Here is a 15,735-nt window from a genome sequence, read left to right as displayed (position 1 = left end):
AAACAGTGCGAAATTATGTTAGCGGCTCGTCTGTGGTTTTTGCGCTATTGGGGGATTTTTTCCCTTCAGTATTTTTGTGTATTATTAATTTGGTAATTGCTCTGTATGGGGCACGCGTGTTATCATTATTGTAGCGGGGGTGTGATAATAAAGGAATATTACTAGGCTTTTCATGAGTTCAAGGCCATCTTCGACTGAATAAGTTTAAGAAAACTTTGCTTAAACTGAAAGGAATTATAAAACAACCTCATTAAAATAATTGAACAAGTAATTGGCAGGAGTTGATATTGGAAATTACAGGTTCAACTTATAATAATTATATCTTTACAATATGGCACATATTGGAGGAAAAATAATTTTAAGAAAAGAAGAATTACAATTCTTTCCCGTATCGGGAATTGAACCCGGGCCTCCGGAGTGTGAGCTTAACATTCAAAGCCCATGCACACGAAAAAAAAAACAGAAAAACGCAGCACAAATAAAAATAAAAAACCCAGTCAAATAAGCTGTTATCCACAGGCCAGCCTCTTTGGGCAATGGCCTAGAGGAAGCATATCCCACTTCCGAGACATGAGACCCAGAGTTCGAAACCCACCAGGGAATTTCTTTTTTTCTTTCCTTTTTTTTTGCTTACCGGAATTTTGGATGTGCGTAGGAACTCAAGCAAAGCCTCCAGGGAACCCAAAGTGGAGGCCTGTACATAGACACCCGATGGGGCCAATTTGATGTGACTCAAAGCACTCTTTAGCTCGCGGGCCACTTCCTCCCTGAAAAAAAGGAAAATTAATCCGTTAAAGTATTAGATTTAAAGGAGAGAGAGAGATGAGATCCAACTAACTTGCAAATTTCCACCTCATCGGGTTTGTTGGCAATCAACAAATTGATGCCCGCAATGGCCTTTTCCAGATCCTTGGCCGCAATCTTCACACCCTGTGCTGCCTTCACCTCTTTGTGCTCCACATAGGCATTCTTCACGCGCAGCTCCCGCATGGGCTGCGGCATGAGCAGCGAACGGATCTGGGTGACAATGGGTCCGTCTGTGCCGGCCAGGACCATGGTCTGACCCTCGCGCAGCTTGCCATTTATGAGAATGGCATCGATGGTGGTGCCCAGTCCAGGCAGGGCCTTCACCTCAAGAACTGTGGCCTGCAGCTCCTCCGAGTACATGAGCCGTTTGGTCAGCATATTCTGGCAGTAGTCTGTGATCATGAACAGGAGGTTGCCCATGCCCTCGCCGGTGATGGCACTGGTGGGCACCAACGAGATATATGTCTTGGGATCGGTGTTCTCGTAGTAGAGAGCCGCATTGAGGCCCTGTTCGGCAAACTGAAGTATGACGTCCTTGGTGCGCTGCTGGAATTCCAGTTGCGTGTTGCTCTGCTGCTCCTTGATCACGTCGCGCACATCCCGCCGGGCCAGCACCTGCCAGTCGTACAGCCGATCGACCTTATTCAATGCCACAATGAAGGGACATCTCTTCTTCTTTAGCAGCTGTATGGACTCGAGTGTTTGCGGCTCCAGGCCGTGCATAATGTCCACCACCAGAATGGCAATATCACAGAGGGAGGAGCCGCGATTGCGCAGATTACTGAAGGACTCGTGGCCGGGTGTGTCGATGATGAGGAGACCGGGCAAACGATGCACAAAGCCCGCGGCGCTCTTCACGTACTTTGTCTGCTCCTTGATGGCATCGATGGGCACATTGGTGGCGCCAATCTGCTGCGTGATGCCACCAGCCTCCGAATCCTGCACATTGGTGCGCCGCAGCTTGTCCAGAATCTTGGTTTTGCCCGTATCGACATGGCCCAGGACACAGACAACGCCCGCACGCAACTCATCCGTGGTGCGTTTCTTTTCAGCGTCCGACTGACGCTTGATGATTCTCGCCTCGGCGCGAAGTCGTCGAGATTCGGGATCGTTGGCAAGGGTCTCCGCCTTCTCATCGGACTCGTCGCTGCTCTCATCATCGGAATCGTCGCTGTCATCGTCATCGCCGCTTTCATCTTCATCGGTGTCCTCATCCTCGTCGGCCTTGCCGTTGTTTGTGGTTTCAGAGGACTCCTCATCGGGTTCCGCCTCCGCCTCGCTGTCGGTGGCATCCCAACTTTCTTTGACCACTTCCTCCTTGGGTGTTTCGGCGGCTGTGGCGGCCGCGGCAGCTGCAGCGGCTTCTTCGGCCGCCGCCTTGGCCTCCTCCTCCTCGGCCGTTTCCTTGGGTCCCTTCTTCTTGTTGGGCCTAATGCGAGTGCCTGGAAAACGGGGGGGTTTCGGTTCAACAATAATTCGCTGGAAAGAGGAGCATTATTTACCTGGCCTTGGAGCTCTCCTGTCGTTGGGATCGGGTATCTCCAGACCCTGAGCCTTGAGCGAATCCAACAGGGCCTGCGCCCTGGCTCGATCCTCTTTCTGCTTCTTGGTCAAGAGTTTGCCCTCGGCCTTTAGCCGGGCCTTGCGATCCGCCTCGCGCTGCTTCTTTTTCTCCTTCTTTTCGGCCTCCAGACGCACTGCCTCCAGACGGGCCTCCTCGCGCTCATCTGCGAGACGGTTGCGCTCCTCCTCGAGCCTCTCCAGGCGCTCTTCCTCCTCCTTGCGCTTCTTCAACTGTTCCTGCATGGCCGCCACCATGGCAGCCGACATGCCCTTCTTTTTGGCATCCTTCTTCTCCTCCTCGGCCTCGGCTTTTTTGTCCTTCTTTCCCTTCTTCTTGTTCTTGCCGCCTTTGCCGGCGGCATCTTCTCCAGCGTCTTCGCCATCGGCCTCTGGCTTCTCCTCCTCGGTGGGCTCTGGTTCAGGCTCGGGGACTGCTGGCGGAGGCTTCTCCGCTGGCTTCTGTTTGGGCTCCAGTGCTGCCTTCTGCTTGGCCTGGGCCGCCTCCCGTTTCTGTCGCTCCTTCTTCTCCTTTTTCTTCTGTGCAGCCGTCTTCATGGTGCTGCCGCCATCATCATCATCATTATCGTCGTCGGCAGCCTCATCCTCAGCATCGTTTTCCGCTGGAACGGCGGCTTGAGCTGCTTTTTTGTTCTTTTTCTTTTTGGAGAACTCATCGGCCAGCTCTTCGGGGCTGACAACAGCCGTTGGTGCTGGTGCCCCGCCAGCATATTCCGCCTGCAGCTCGGCCAAGACCTTGTCCAGATCCTCATCATCATCATCCTTTCCCTTGCGCTTGGCTTTCTTGCCCTTCTTCTCGTTCTTCTTCTGTGGCTTCACTGCCTCCGGCTCCTGCACGTCGTCGTCGTCGGGCGCGCTCTGCACAGCAGGCGTCTCATCGTCGTCGTCGTCGTCCATCAGCAGTTCGAAGGCGGACTTCTTGGCAGCCTTGCCTTTGGGTGGCGCTTCCTCATCGGAGTCGTTGTCAGCCTTTGACTTCTTGCCCTTTCCCTTGACATTGAGCTTCTTGACGGCCTTGGTCAGTGTTTGGACATCACCAGCATCGCTATCCTCGTTGTCCGACACCTTCTTGTTCTTCTTTTTGCCCTTTTGCTGCGGTGCCTGCGGCTGGTTCTTCTTGTTGTTGGCGCTCACCTTGTCGCTCTCCACATCGGAGTCCATGGGATTGCCTTGGCTTTCGCTGTGCGATCGAAATGGGGGATGTAAATAATGCAATTGTTTTAGAAAGTTGCCAACACGGCATTCATTCGGCAATCGCTACTCACATTTCATCGGCCGAGGAGCCGCCTTCGACCGTCGCCAATATCTCTTTCTTGCCCTTTTTAGCTTTAACCATCTTTCCTGGCGTAGTCGCAACACGCTCCTCCTCTGGACACCCACAAAATGCCGAAGGTTATTCACTGCTGAAAATTCCGCACACGCGACGCGATGGCTGCAAAGACGCTGGCGCTGGTGCTGCTGCTCGGGATTATTTTCCTCCGCAACGTCGGGCACAACAATGGGGGCTGCTGCTGCTGTTGGCGCTCCGGCTGTGGACGGCACCTTGACTCGGCTACGTTCGCGCAACAATTTGGCTATTGGGCAATCACAATTGGCAAACTTAATGCCAATTTTCGCTGATTTTTCGGAGAAAATGCACACAAATTCCACAAATTCTTCCGGAAGTCCGCGAACTAGGGATGGAATTATATTACTAAATATATCGATATATATTGTCTGATATTTTTGGTATTTCTGCATATACGTACATCGGAGATGGGAGATTTCGTCATTCCACGTCCACTCATCGGGATAGTGCCCGCCAGATTTGAACTTAAATCGGTCTAGAAGCCAAACAAACGCCGAACCGCAAAATGAGTTGCTAAACTATGTATGTAAAATTCAAAGAGCATATTTAAAGAAATATCAGGAATATATTTTTGTAAAGTCAAGTCAAAGTTGAACAAGTCAAACCCACATATTAGATCCATGCCTCTCGGCCAACTGCTCGAAGCTCAGAGTTCTCACCCCGTATGCGCCGTACTATAAGTGCGTCAGCCACTGTACTATATTGGCTAGTGTTATTACTCATGATTTATGGTACATCTTGATATAATTGTATATCTCATCAATTTATTACGATACCTTATGCCGTAAATATACCAAGATATAAATCAAAAAATATCGGTATTGAATTTGGCGGCCCTATATTTGGAAGGTACTAAAATATAGGGCCGCCAAATTCAATACCGATATTTTTTGATTTATATCTTGGTATATTTACGGCATATTTTGAAAATGACGTTTCTGAGGTTCCAGTCACACTCGACAAAACAAATCAAGTGAAATATTTATTTTTCTATATATTAATATACTTTTAAAAATAACCGCCAAAGCCCTTTAGCGCACAAAAAATACTGACATTTTTCGCTCTCAATTCGTGGGGGTTTTCCAAAAGTTTCTCTCTTTTCTGAGGTGAAGAGAGCGCTTTCGTGGGAAAATGGATATTATGGACTTGAGATATTGTTCGTCATTTCAGGCTCCAATTAATGCAGAAACTACTCAGTCTCTGTTTTAAAGATATTAACGAAATTTTGCAGCTCCAATAATAGGTATCAGAACAGGGATATGTGTATATATAAAACACAAACATGTGCATTAATAGGTAAAAACATGTCAATCTAGGATAAAATCATAAATAATGTTTCAATGGAGAATGGAAAGAAACATTTAACATCAATTAAACGAAATAAGGTATACTTACATTTAGTCAACATTTACGTTTTATGCTTTGGCCGTTTTTGTTTGAACCTTTTTATGTAAACATTGCAGTAAAAAGGACTTCTGAAAACTTTCCAATCTTGTAGAAAATGTATGTATCTATCGGATAAAATTATTTGTTTAGGGCTGAAAGGGCCAACTAGCTAGTAATATTAAAAGGAATATCAAAATCGAGGAATATCAACGTTGAATGTTTTTAAAAAAACAATCGATACTATCGTAATAGTATCGGGCTTAAATAATTATTAAAAACCATTGAAACCTTTTAGAAACTTGTCCATTGTAAAAATTAGATGCCACCTGTCGATTTGCTTACAAATTTGTCTTCGTATTTTATAGCAGACAATCCAAACATATTAAAAGCGCAACGCCTGTAGCTCGATACTATCATGATAGTCTCGAAACCATCGATAGTAGAGGCTAGCAGCAAAATATCGATAGTGACTCGATCCTGAAATTAACTTTTTCAAGTTTTCTCGTGTGTTGTTCGATTTTCTTTTCCCACAAAACCTTCGCAGTGATCTGAACTGATACCCTCGTGTTACAGAGTTTCAAGTGTGCTTGCTTTTCTTTCGAATTGCGCATAGCGTTGCGTTGCCAGCAGCTTGTAAGTGTTTGTTTGAGGCCGGCTCGAATTTCGCGCGGGTACTTGCCATTTCTTAACTTTACAGCTTGACTACTGATCTGCAGACTTGTTCTAGGATCATTCTAGAATCTATAGTCAGGGTTGGCGCTTATATTACGAGTTTCGAAGTACCGCAAGTGCTTTTGCTTTTCCCTTACATTGCATTGGCAGCAGTTCGTAAGTGCTTGTACAATTTTTAAGGGCCGGCTCGAATTTCGCGCAAATAATTGTGTTTTCTTATCTTCATAGCTTGAGTTTCGAGTAAAAGGCTCTGTGGACGATGTCCAACGAGGCGACCGGCATTACCATCAAAGAAGAGATTCCCATAGACGCGAGCAGCGGAGCCGAGGTTTGTGTAGTTGTAGTTGTAGGTTGTGCATTTGCTTTGGCGTGCCGTTATGTTGCTGCCTGTTGCTTAGCGTAAGAGAGAGAGAGAGAGAGGGAACCACCGAACGGTAAAAGAAATAAGACTACAGCACAGGGTGACGCATTGCCAGGGTTCGTTCTGATGCGAGTTTGCCTCTGTTTTTGCCAATGCGTTTGTCTCCTACGCACTGCATAGCGACTAGAAATTACCCATTCATTAGAGAAAATCAAGCGGTAATCATTAATACCAATTATCTACCAAATTCTAAAGCAAAAATATTTATTTAAGAGACTCAATGCTTTCCTTACGAAAACGTTACCCTCTCTGCTTATGCATGGTGTAATGGGACCAGTCCAATCGCTTCCACGAAATGTTTACTATAAAATGCTTCTTTGTTGCTTCTCGCTTAGCAGGCAAAGAAACCCGAGAATCAATCGGAAAAGGCAGAGTCGCAACTGGCCGGCGGGAGCGGGTCGCAGGCCGAGTCCAGCGACAACCATTTGCAGCGTCTGCAAAGTTTGCGTAAGGAATTGAGCTACATCAGCGAAACGGATTGGATGTACGAGAGTCTGGACAAGAAGCCGCAACAGTAGGGTAGTACGGGACCAAAGAAAATCAAGATGTTGTCAGTACTGCGCAATTGGTGGCAGAGGGAGCAGCGTGAGCGTGAGCGCAAGTTGGACTTGATTGAGCAGGAGAACAATTTTTTGGATCACGAGTTGAACGAGGAGCAGCAGACCAAGGAGCAAGGAGAGTCGTCCTGCATGCAGAACATTATCAAAAGCAATCTGGACCAGGATAACAGCATGGAAAAGGAGGCTGTCGACAAGTTCTGCTCCAGCCGTCAGGGCGTCATCACCGATCTGAACAGCAACGGCGGTGTCATCGATATGTACATCCACTTCGACGGGCAGGCTTCCGACCATATATACCATCAGCTGGTCAAGGGCTCAGTGGTCGAGTATCTGGGCTATAAGAAGGCGGACGAGGACTTCCTCAAGGTGGTCAAGATACTGAAGGTTATTGAGCAGGGCTGGGGCGAATCAGTCACCAATTCAACGGTAAGACCGAAGCCATCCATTGCCGAAGTATTCTAAGAACTCCTTTCCCTTGCAGATAAAGGCGGCAGTGGAGTCCTTAAAACTGGAGAACTCCACCTACTTCAAAACGCAGGAGCGGGTCATCCATGGCACGGTCATTGAGCGTCAGCAATCCACCATCGAGGTGGACACCGCCTCTGGCCATCAAAAGTTTGAGCTGGAAAACGTTGAGATGACATTTGTGCCAAGGATGGGCGACTGCGTGACACTCGAGTGCTCTGTTCAGCTGGACGATGGCTATGTGGACAAGCAGGGCGAGATTCTGCAGCTGCTAAAGGTGCTGCCCACGCGCATCCTCTCGAACGAGAAATGCAAGGTCGAGCGTTGTTTCCCAGAGTTCGCTGTACTCGGCACCAATGCCTATTTGATGCGCGAGAATTTCCCCACTGGCCCAGAACTGCACATGGGCGATTACGTGCTGGCGGATCTCATCGAATGTGTTTATGTAAGTCGGATCATGTGATTTATATTCATTGAAAATTGCATAAATTAATTAAATTCCTTCAGTCGAAATTCACGCATCGCGCCATCAAAGTGATACCGCAGGAGAGCAACTTTCTTTGCATCAAGAAGGAGAAGACGTTTGCTGCCGATCGAAATGTCATCATCACTGGCGCCACCCGCTTCATAACCACCGAGCTGTGGGAGAAGCGCAAGATCACCATCAAGGTGCAAAACAATACGAATCGCAAGTTGGAGCTTCACGAGGTCCAGCTACAGCATGGCCACGCGTCACAGATCAGTGTGATCGAGCCGGTTACCAAGACCAGCATTGGCATCGACCGACACGTGTCCGTGATACTGGAGGTGGAGGCCCGCTGCATCGGCGAGTGGGCAGAGAAATATACGCTGGATTTTAAGCAGTTTAAGGTGGTGCGCCTTTTCAAGGTCATTGCCTGCGAGACACAGAAGGAGGCCGACGATGCCGAGCGTCGCCTGATTGCGGCCGAAAGTTTTGTTGCCTCTGGCAGAACGGAGGGGCAGCGCAATCGCAGCTATGCCAAGCATGTGTGGGACAAAACATTGGACGTGGTGCGCGGTGAACACGGAATGGTCAAGCGACGATTTGTGGTCACCCGCATTGGCAGTTACGATGTGCCAGAGAGTCTGCGCAATGCCTACCTGAGAGATTGTCGGGCCCCGGAAGTGTTCGACGACCTGGAGCGATTGTATCCGTGCTCGACAGAGACCCTGTGCATGGCCAACTATGTGCCGCGCTTCCGTTTGTTTTTGCACATGGAGGAAATTGAATTTTTCATTTGCATTCGAAACTTTGACAGGGACAGGGCCCACATGGAACGCGACGGGGAGTATCTATCGCTTACAATCGAGAATCTCGCGGAGCGTCGGCCCTCGCTGGTCATTGGCGATATCGTGTATGCCATCAATCCCTGGAAGGAGGCCACCAAGGATGACAAAACCTACTCGGGCGCCATACACAAGGTGCTCTTCGATCGAGTCTTGCTGAAGTTCCATCCCCAGTTCCAGGACAAGTACAATGGCGAGGACTACCGCCTGGAGTTCTATTTCTCGAGATTTTCGCTAAGAAAGCAACACCATGCCATCAGTCAAGTCGTCACCACCATGGGCGAGCAGTTCCTCTTCCCCAGCAAGGTGGTCAAGCGCGCCCATCCGCAATTGCAGGTGCGGCTCGAGGGAGAGGACATGTATCTGTTCGACACGAAGCTGGAGTGGTACAACAAATCGCTCAACTGCATTCAGAAGCGTGCCGTCTTCAATATACTGCGGGGCGAGGCAACGAACATGCCATACGTGATCTTTGGTCCGCCCGGCACCGGCAAGACCGTGACCCTGGTGGAGTCGGTGCTGCAGATGGTACGAAATCTGCACAGTTGCCGCATCTTGGTGGCCGCACCCTCAAACAGTGCGGCGGATCTCATTACCAGGCGTATCATTGCCAGCAATGCCCTGTCCCCTGGCGATTTCATTCGCATTGTATCCCACAATCTGATTGAGAAGGAACTGGTTCCAACCGATCTGATGCCCTACTGCGCCACCTTGGACATTTGTGCCGATGGAACCGCTGAGGACAACGTAAGTAACCAACCCAGACCTTTTTCCCACTCCCACTCACACTCTCTAATTGTGAATCCCTTTCAGATGCTGGTCACCGATTCGGGTCTGAAGCTGCGCTGCCAGTGGAAGTTTATGGGCGCCCATCGCGTTAGCATCGGCACCTGCGCAACGCTGGGTAACTTTATGCAGATGTCATTTCCGGGCGGGCACTTCACCCACCTGTTTATGGATGAGGCCGGCCAGAGCACGGAACCAGAGACGTTGATGCCCGCTGCTCTGCTTTCCAAGGATCGGGGTCAGGTCATTCTAGCCGGGGATCCGTATCAGTTGCCGCCCATAATAATGAGCAAATTCGGACGTACCTGTGGCTTCGAACTGTCCTTGCTGGAGCGCCTGCTGAGCACACCGCCGTATGTGAAGGATATGGTCGGGTACCCGGACAGCTCTGGATTTAATCCGCTGGTGCTGACGAAGCTTTTGCATAACTATCGGGCCCTGCCTTCAATCATGGCCACATACAGCAAGCTCTTCTATGACGATGAATTGATATCAATGGTGGGCGAGAAGGATTCGCGGGAGGCCACCGTGTTGGGTAAGGTGCAGTCCGTGCTGGGCAAGGGAATGCCGCGCAACCACGGTGTCTGCTTCGTTGGAATTATGGGGCAGAATATGCAGGACAGGGACTCGCCCTCGTGGTACAATCCCCTAGAGGCCAGGGAAGTTTATCTGATGGTCATATCCCTGTATCGCCTCCAAGTGTCGCCCGACCAAATTGGCATTTTAACGCCATATGCGAAGCAGGTAAAGACAATAAGGGGCTTGTTCATCGGCACAAATATTGCCATGCCAAAGGTTGGCTCCGCTGAAGAGTTCCAAGGCCAGGTGAGCATATAAAGCAATCTACACCACGTGTATATATATATATATATATATATCTTGATCTCTGTGACCCAGGAACGCGACATAATGCTAATTTCGACTGTGCGCTCATCGGAAACGCTGCTCTGCAAGGACGCCCACCTGGCCCTCGGATTTGTGCGCTGCCATAAGCGCCTCAATGTGGCGATATCGCGTGCCCGCGCTTTTATGGTCGTTTACGGTAATCCCCATCTCCTGAGCATCGACAACAATTGGCGTCATCTCATCACATTTTGTGCGAACAACAATGCCTACTTTGGCTGCGACCTGCCGCAATCTGTTCTGCCAGATGAGTCCGACGAGGAGGATGCCTCCTCCAACTACGAGTCTAGCAGCGACTAGCAAACATATAGTTCTACGACTAAAGTTAATGCCAATATGACAACTGCATTAGATACTACGTAAAAGCTGTGCTTTCATTTCACTTTGTAACTTTAGTATTAGAAGAACTAAAAGAACGTTTGAACAAAAAACAAAGTCATTGTGGGAAAATATTGGATGAAGAATTGGTGGGAATTAGTGGACAATTGATTTGACTTCAAGCAGCTCAAATATATATTCGATTCGTTTCGTATTGGTGTGTTGCTGAGCCCAGGAGTTTGCGGAGTATTCTAACTGGTCGTAGCAGTTCAGGGTTACATTATAGCTGTCGAAATTAACTTGTTTCGGCTCAGAAAGAAATATAGTGAGTTCTAAGGCTCCGTCTAAACGGGACAGCTGCAGACTGGGCGCATTTGTATCGGCGTGTTGCTGCAAGCAGAAGTCTGCACCATACCACATGTTGTAAGCAGCATTTCCAGAAGAGATGTATGTTTCTCTCCTAGTTTTTAAGCTATTTCAACAAAATATTGCTAGAGCTTAGGCAGCAACTACCCCGTTTAAACTTGGCTTAATGCGCTGCAGTGCTGCCATTACCAGTCTGGCAGCGCTGTTCTCAGATCAACAAACGCACACTTCGGTCACATTGGCAGGAACCGTTAGCGCGGCCATGTTTTTCGTGTTGTTTTTCGAAAAAAAAAATAAAAGCCGCAAAATCAGAAATTCGGGCGATTTTGTCGAATAAAATAAAAATAAAGGCATTTTCAATGCAATACAATCAAATGGCGCAAACCGCCATCGAAGAGAATACCTTTGCATTTGGAAAGCAAGATGCGCAGAGCAAGGATCAACTAGAAATTGAGGTGCGAGCCGTGTGCGCCGCCCCTGCAGCTCTATATATTTGTTGTTTTGTATGGCTAACCGAAATTCCTTGCTTGCAGCGTCTCTGGAAGACGCACTGGCTGACCGACTATGCCCAGGACATATTTGTGAACATGAAGGAGGCAGAGATGCGTCGTCGTCCCATATTTTTCAACTCCATGGAGCTGGACGAGCGCGCCAGTCTGTTGCAACTTTGCCAACTAGCTGCGCGCACATACAAACTGAATCGCGCCACTGTGCATTTGGGTAAGGAGACGTGGGCGAGCACCTTGTTGCTCTTGATCAAATCACTCACATGCTCTAACCAACCATCTGATCGGCGCAGGTGTCTACTATATGGATCGTTTGACCGATTACTTCACGATTAGGACCGACAAACTGCCATTGCTGGCGCTCACATGTCTGCACATTGCCGCCCAGATGGAGAACACCGATGCGAGTGTGCCGCGCTACAGCGAACTGAACAGCCTGATGCAGGACGGCTACACAGTTTTCGAATACAAGGTGGTGGAGCGCAAGGTGCTGTCCTATCTGAATTTTGAGCTTATGCGTCCCACCACGGCCAGCTTTGTGGAGTTTTTTGCGTGCAGCTTCCTCACGCGCGCCGACTATGCCAACTACACGGCCATGCTGCAGGACCGTGCTGGCGGGGAGGATGTTCAGTACGTGCAGTACGAAAGTTATGAAGGAATGCTATCGGCCCTGTCACAGCTGCTGCTCCGTCTGGCAGACTGCACATTGAGCAGTAAGCATCGATTGACTTTCCTTTAAAGATCGCATTCAAGTCGAATATTCTCTCGTTCTGTTTCAGTTAATAGTTTTGCCAACACGCGACCTTCCTTGTTGGCCGCCGCCTGCATAGCAGCGGTGCGACATCTAAACGGACTCAAGTGCTGGACGAAATATCTCACCAAACTGACATCGTATTCAGAAAATGTGGTTGAGCCATTGCTGGGGAATATCACACATTACTATCACTGGTACCAGGAGAGCTATGTGGAGCCATATGGCGTGATGGCATTCGTTGACATGGGCCCATCTTCGGCAGATAGCATTAATCCCAATTGGTCGACACCGGACTCTGGGATTGGCGAGTCGGTGGTCATAGTGGAAGAACTGCTGACCGTGGAGTATGACATAGGAACAGTGCAGCTGCAGCAGCAGCAACAGCAGCCAGTTGCTAGCTCCAATCTGGCTGCAGTTGCTCAGACAGTGTTGCCGCAAGAAGCGGCCATCTTTTCGCAAAGAGAGCCGCAGCAACAGGCTGCCTTAGCCCACGAAGAGCTGCCGGCATCAGCATTAGTTGCCATAGAAAAGCCGCAGGAATCAATTGCAGTTGCCATGGAGGAGCTGCAATGTGCCTTCAAGCGCAAGCATATCGAAGATGATTGCCAAGACGAGCCGCAGGCGAAGCGTCTGCAATGGTAGCACAATACATGCAATAAATGTACAACGAAACATTTTGATTGAATGGTTTGGCTTCGGTAATCAATCGGTTTACCGAAATAACCGAAACTGCTCTACAGCGCAAGCGCTGTACTAACTTGCTAATTAAGTCCCAAAACGTAGCGGAGTATTTCCAGGCGATATACCCTATTCAATTCGATATTGAACATGCCCATATCGTAATGCATAATGCATTTGTATGTACATATTATGTATATTCCTCTTTATATCTTATTTAGTGTATAATTGGAATCATTTCTCTTATCAAAAAATATTACACACACACACGCACATCAGCACATCAGCTAAAAAATCAACAATACAATAAAAAAGAGTTATTATTAACTAAAGAAACAATTTTCTAAGCAACAAATCCAATCCAATCGAGAAAAAAAAAAAGACTTCTGGAGGGGTGGGCGGGCGTATGGTTGGTAGGAGGAATTTAAGGAATGACAAACCATTTCAAAAATGCTAATACTAAATGCTTTAAAGATAGTAAATGGAACAGGGAAACTGCAGCTGGGGTAGTGGGGAAGTGGAACCCAATCCACATTTAATGCAGCTCCAGTTTGTTATCCATAAGCTACAATTTGATATTGCTCCCAAAGGGGAAAGTCTAGCCTAGTTTCAATTGCAAGAATGTCCGAGAGAATGGAGACCAGAGATAGCGGCAGGGAGAGTGAGAGGGAGAGAGTGGAATTTGGAGACTAACTATGTTACCAATCTGCTCGTTAAGCTTGACTTGCGGACAGTAATAAGAAACATTTGAATTTACAACATTTACAGGACAACCGTGCAGGTGTGCAGATGGGAATGCCAGCTGCTGCCTCATCGCTGCATGTCGCGTCGTTTGAGCACATCGAATATGACATCAGATGAGTTCTGCTTGTTGTTCAGATCATTGCCCGACTCATCCTCGGAATCGGTTTGCTCCAGCAATGGCACCGTCAACGTCGAGTGTGATCTCACATGGATGCCAGCAATGGAATTGTCCGCACCGCCAGCATTAGCATTAGCTCCCTCATTGAAATTATACTCCGCCGATAAGTCGTCATGGTCGTTGTCCGAATGCAGATCCTTTTGCTGCTTCTCCGCATCGGCCATGGTGGAGTATTTGTGCCACAGATGGCAGGCAATGCCCGCAAGGCAGACAACCAGACCCACATAGTTGATGGCACTCAGCTGATCCTTTTTGAGGGTGACGGCCAGGAACAGCTGGCAGATGTCTTTGAATATGCCCGCTATCGAAAGCGTCAGGCTGGAGGTCTTGCACAGCACCAAGAACTCGGTGAACTCCATGAGGAACGCAAGCAGCGCACCAAAGGTTATCCTGGCAATGGCCCACGTTATTTCATCCGTCGTATACATCTTTAGATTCTCCGCCACATTGTACAGCTTGACACCTGCAAACGGAGAGCAGCGACAGAGAGAGAGAGAGATTATCTAGTGGAATTTCAGGTGGTATTAGGTATGGTAGTGGGCGCACCTTCAATGCCACAGACAAGCGGCAGCAGTGACGCAATCATCCATGGCTGCATGTAGTAGATCATGTCAATGGGATTGTGCAGACCCAGCTTCGATTTTTGCATAATAAACTGTGCGAAGCTCCAGCGCAGGCCGCTGCTCAGCGAGGCAAACAGTATGAAAAAGAAGCCCAGGGCATTGAACTGCGTGGACTTGTAGGTAAACATGACCAGGCCGGTGCCAATGAGGCCCACAATAGACACCAGAGACCAGCTCTAAGGAAAGACAAAAGGGAAAAAACTTGTAATAAAAATAAACATAGATACTCCAGACCCGATCCCACGCATGGACGTACCTTCTTTTCCAATCCTAAAGCTATGGCAAACAGCAGTATAAACACTATGGTTGATGATTTGGTCATTGTGTACAGGGATATGGGCACCAGGGCCAATCCCCAGTTGGAGAAACCAATATCAATGGCACTGGCCACGCCAGTGGGTGCCATTTTCCTTAGTGCCACACGCCAATCCAGCTGGACACGCGATCGCCCCATACGCAGTTTATAGATCCTTCGCACGAGGGCCGCCAAAACGAATTTCAGGATTAGGTGATACGTGACAATCGCCAGGGGGAATGGCATCTCGCGATTGATGTCCGTTTGGTAGAAGGTCAGCGAAATGGAGAGCGTCAGGTAGACCATTATAATGACCAGTGTGCCAATGGCCATCTGCATAAAGCGGGCATCCGCCTGCCGAGCCATGATCTTCTCCTGTGCCGACGTGGCTACAACGTGGTCGTCACTGCCGACTCCAACGCCGCTACTGCTGCTGCTGCTGTTTACGTATTTGAAGTTGGCCAGTCGTCTATCTTTGCCATTCTGCAGCGTTGTCATTGCCGCCGTCGTCTTCTGGCCCAAACTGAGTTCAATTTCCTCGCAGTCATCGTCATCGGCACCGCTGGAACCACCGCCGCCGCCGCCACCCCCTCCGCTCTGAGAATTGAGGCGCTCGTACTTTGCAGCCACCATTATCGGTATCGGTGGGGTTTGCTGTGTCTGCGCAACATCGCAAGAAGTTAACAACAAGAAAAGCCCAGGCAAGAAGACAATGGAGAAATACTTACATTACTTCAACGTCGCTTCGTTATCTGGAAAGTTTATAGATCCATCCATATGTTTGTCGTTTGTGCAATTTGCCCCGCGTCCCGCGGCACCTACTGCTCGTGCCAAGTATCTGTTATCTGCGTAGGCGGCTTTGACTTGTTGTTGTTGTGGTTGTTTTCTACCGTTTCACCAACAAATAAATGGTTTCTACGTTTTCATTTTTGTCCAAATCCGTCCGTCCGTCCGCTTGCCAACTGTTTATACACAGCCAGTGCTGTTGCGTTGGCTACAGTGCTGACGATTTTGCTTTTTCCCCGTAAATCTGGCT

General features: G+C 48.7%; 5 protein-coding genes across 9 annotated transcripts in view; 3 read left to right on the top strand and 2 right to left on the bottom strand.

Annotated features, from left to right (window-relative positions):
- LOC111076846 (eukaryotic translation initiation factor 5B) overlaps positions 1–4,316 on the bottom strand; it is a 35,313-nt gene extending 30,997 nt beyond the window's left edge. The window contains exons 1-5 of one of the 2 annotated variants that reach the window (XM_022370851.2): positions 4,137–4,316; positions 3,654–4,061; positions 2,310–3,568; positions 839–2,249; positions 635–767 (exon numbers count right to left, since the gene is read on the bottom strand). In XM_022370851.2, coding sequence (XP_022226543.2) covers positions 635–767; positions 839–2,249; positions 2,310–3,568; positions 3,654–3,724 — 2,874 coding nt within the window. In that variant the 5' untranslated portion in view covers positions 3,725–4,061; positions 4,137–4,316. The remainder of the gene's footprint in view (positions 1–634; positions 768–838; positions 2,250–2,309; positions 3,569–3,653; positions 4,062–4,136) is intronic. The other variant, XM_022370850.2, reaches the window with a different exon arrangement.
- A 1,279-nt stretch (positions 4,317–5,595) lies between these two features.
- On the top strand, positions 5,596–6,733 carry LOC121404121. Of its 4 annotated transcripts, none has more exons than XM_041592988.1 (4): positions 5,599–5,755; positions 5,850–5,950; positions 6,023–6,122; positions 6,551–6,733. In XM_041592988.1, exons 3-4 carry the CDS (start codon positions 6,054–6,056, stop codon positions 6,731–6,733), a joined length of 252 nt encoding a protein of 83 aa, XP_041448922.1. In that variant the 5' UTR covers positions 5,599–5,755; positions 5,850–5,950; positions 6,023–6,053. The 4 variants fall into 4 exon arrangements, with proteins under 4 accessions (XP_041448924.1, XP_041448922.1, XP_041448912.1 ...); XM_041592978.1 differs by having other exon boundaries at positions 5,839–5,950; XM_041592984.1 differs by having other exon boundaries at positions 5,820–5,950.
- A 27-nt stretch (positions 6,734–6,760) lies between these two features.
- Positions 6,761–10,655, top strand: LOC111076847 (probable RNA helicase armi). The gene is made up of 5 exons (XM_022370854.2): positions 6,761–7,201; positions 7,257–7,685; positions 7,748–9,295; positions 9,362–10,159; positions 10,232–10,655. The coding sequence occupies exons 1-5, from the start codon at positions 6,761–6,763 to the stop codon at positions 10,535–10,537; spliced, it is 3,522 nt and encodes a 1,173-aa protein (XP_022226546.2). The 3' UTR covers positions 10,538–10,655.
- Positions 10,656–11,149: 494 nt separating this feature from the next.
- LOC111076839 (cyclin-J) lies at positions 11,150–13,182 on the top strand. The gene is made up of 4 exons (XM_022370832.2): positions 11,150–11,376; positions 11,455–11,641; positions 11,721–12,140; positions 12,207–13,182. The coding sequence occupies exons 1-4, from the start codon at positions 11,281–11,283 to the stop codon at positions 12,821–12,823; spliced, it is 1,320 nt and encodes a 439-aa protein (XP_022226524.1). The 5' UTR covers positions 11,150–11,280; the 3' UTR covers positions 12,824–13,182.
- Positions 13,056–15,674, bottom strand: LOC111076838 (solute carrier family 35 member C2). Its single transcript, XM_022370831.2, has 4 exons — positions 15,428–15,674; positions 14,661–15,359; positions 14,328–14,580; positions 13,056–14,244 (listed from the first exon to the last, which is right to left on the bottom strand). Exons 2-4 carry the CDS (start codon positions 15,330–15,332, stop codon positions 13,670–13,672), a joined length of 1,500 nt encoding a protein of 499 aa, XP_022226523.2. The 5' UTR covers positions 15,333–15,359; positions 15,428–15,674; the 3' UTR covers positions 13,056–13,669.
- Positions 15,675–15,735: the final 61 nt, after the last annotated feature.

Source organism: Drosophila obscura, unplaced genomic scaffold (genome assembly GCF_018151105.1).
Source record: "Drosophila obscura isolate BZ-5 IFL unplaced genomic scaffold, ASM1815110v1 contig_1, whole genome shotgun sequence".
Lineage (NCBI taxonomy): Eukaryota > Metazoa > Arthropoda > Insecta > Diptera > Drosophilidae > Drosophila > Drosophila obscura.
Note: the sequence above shows the minus strand (reverse complement) of the source record. Positions and strands in the feature narration are given on the sequence as shown.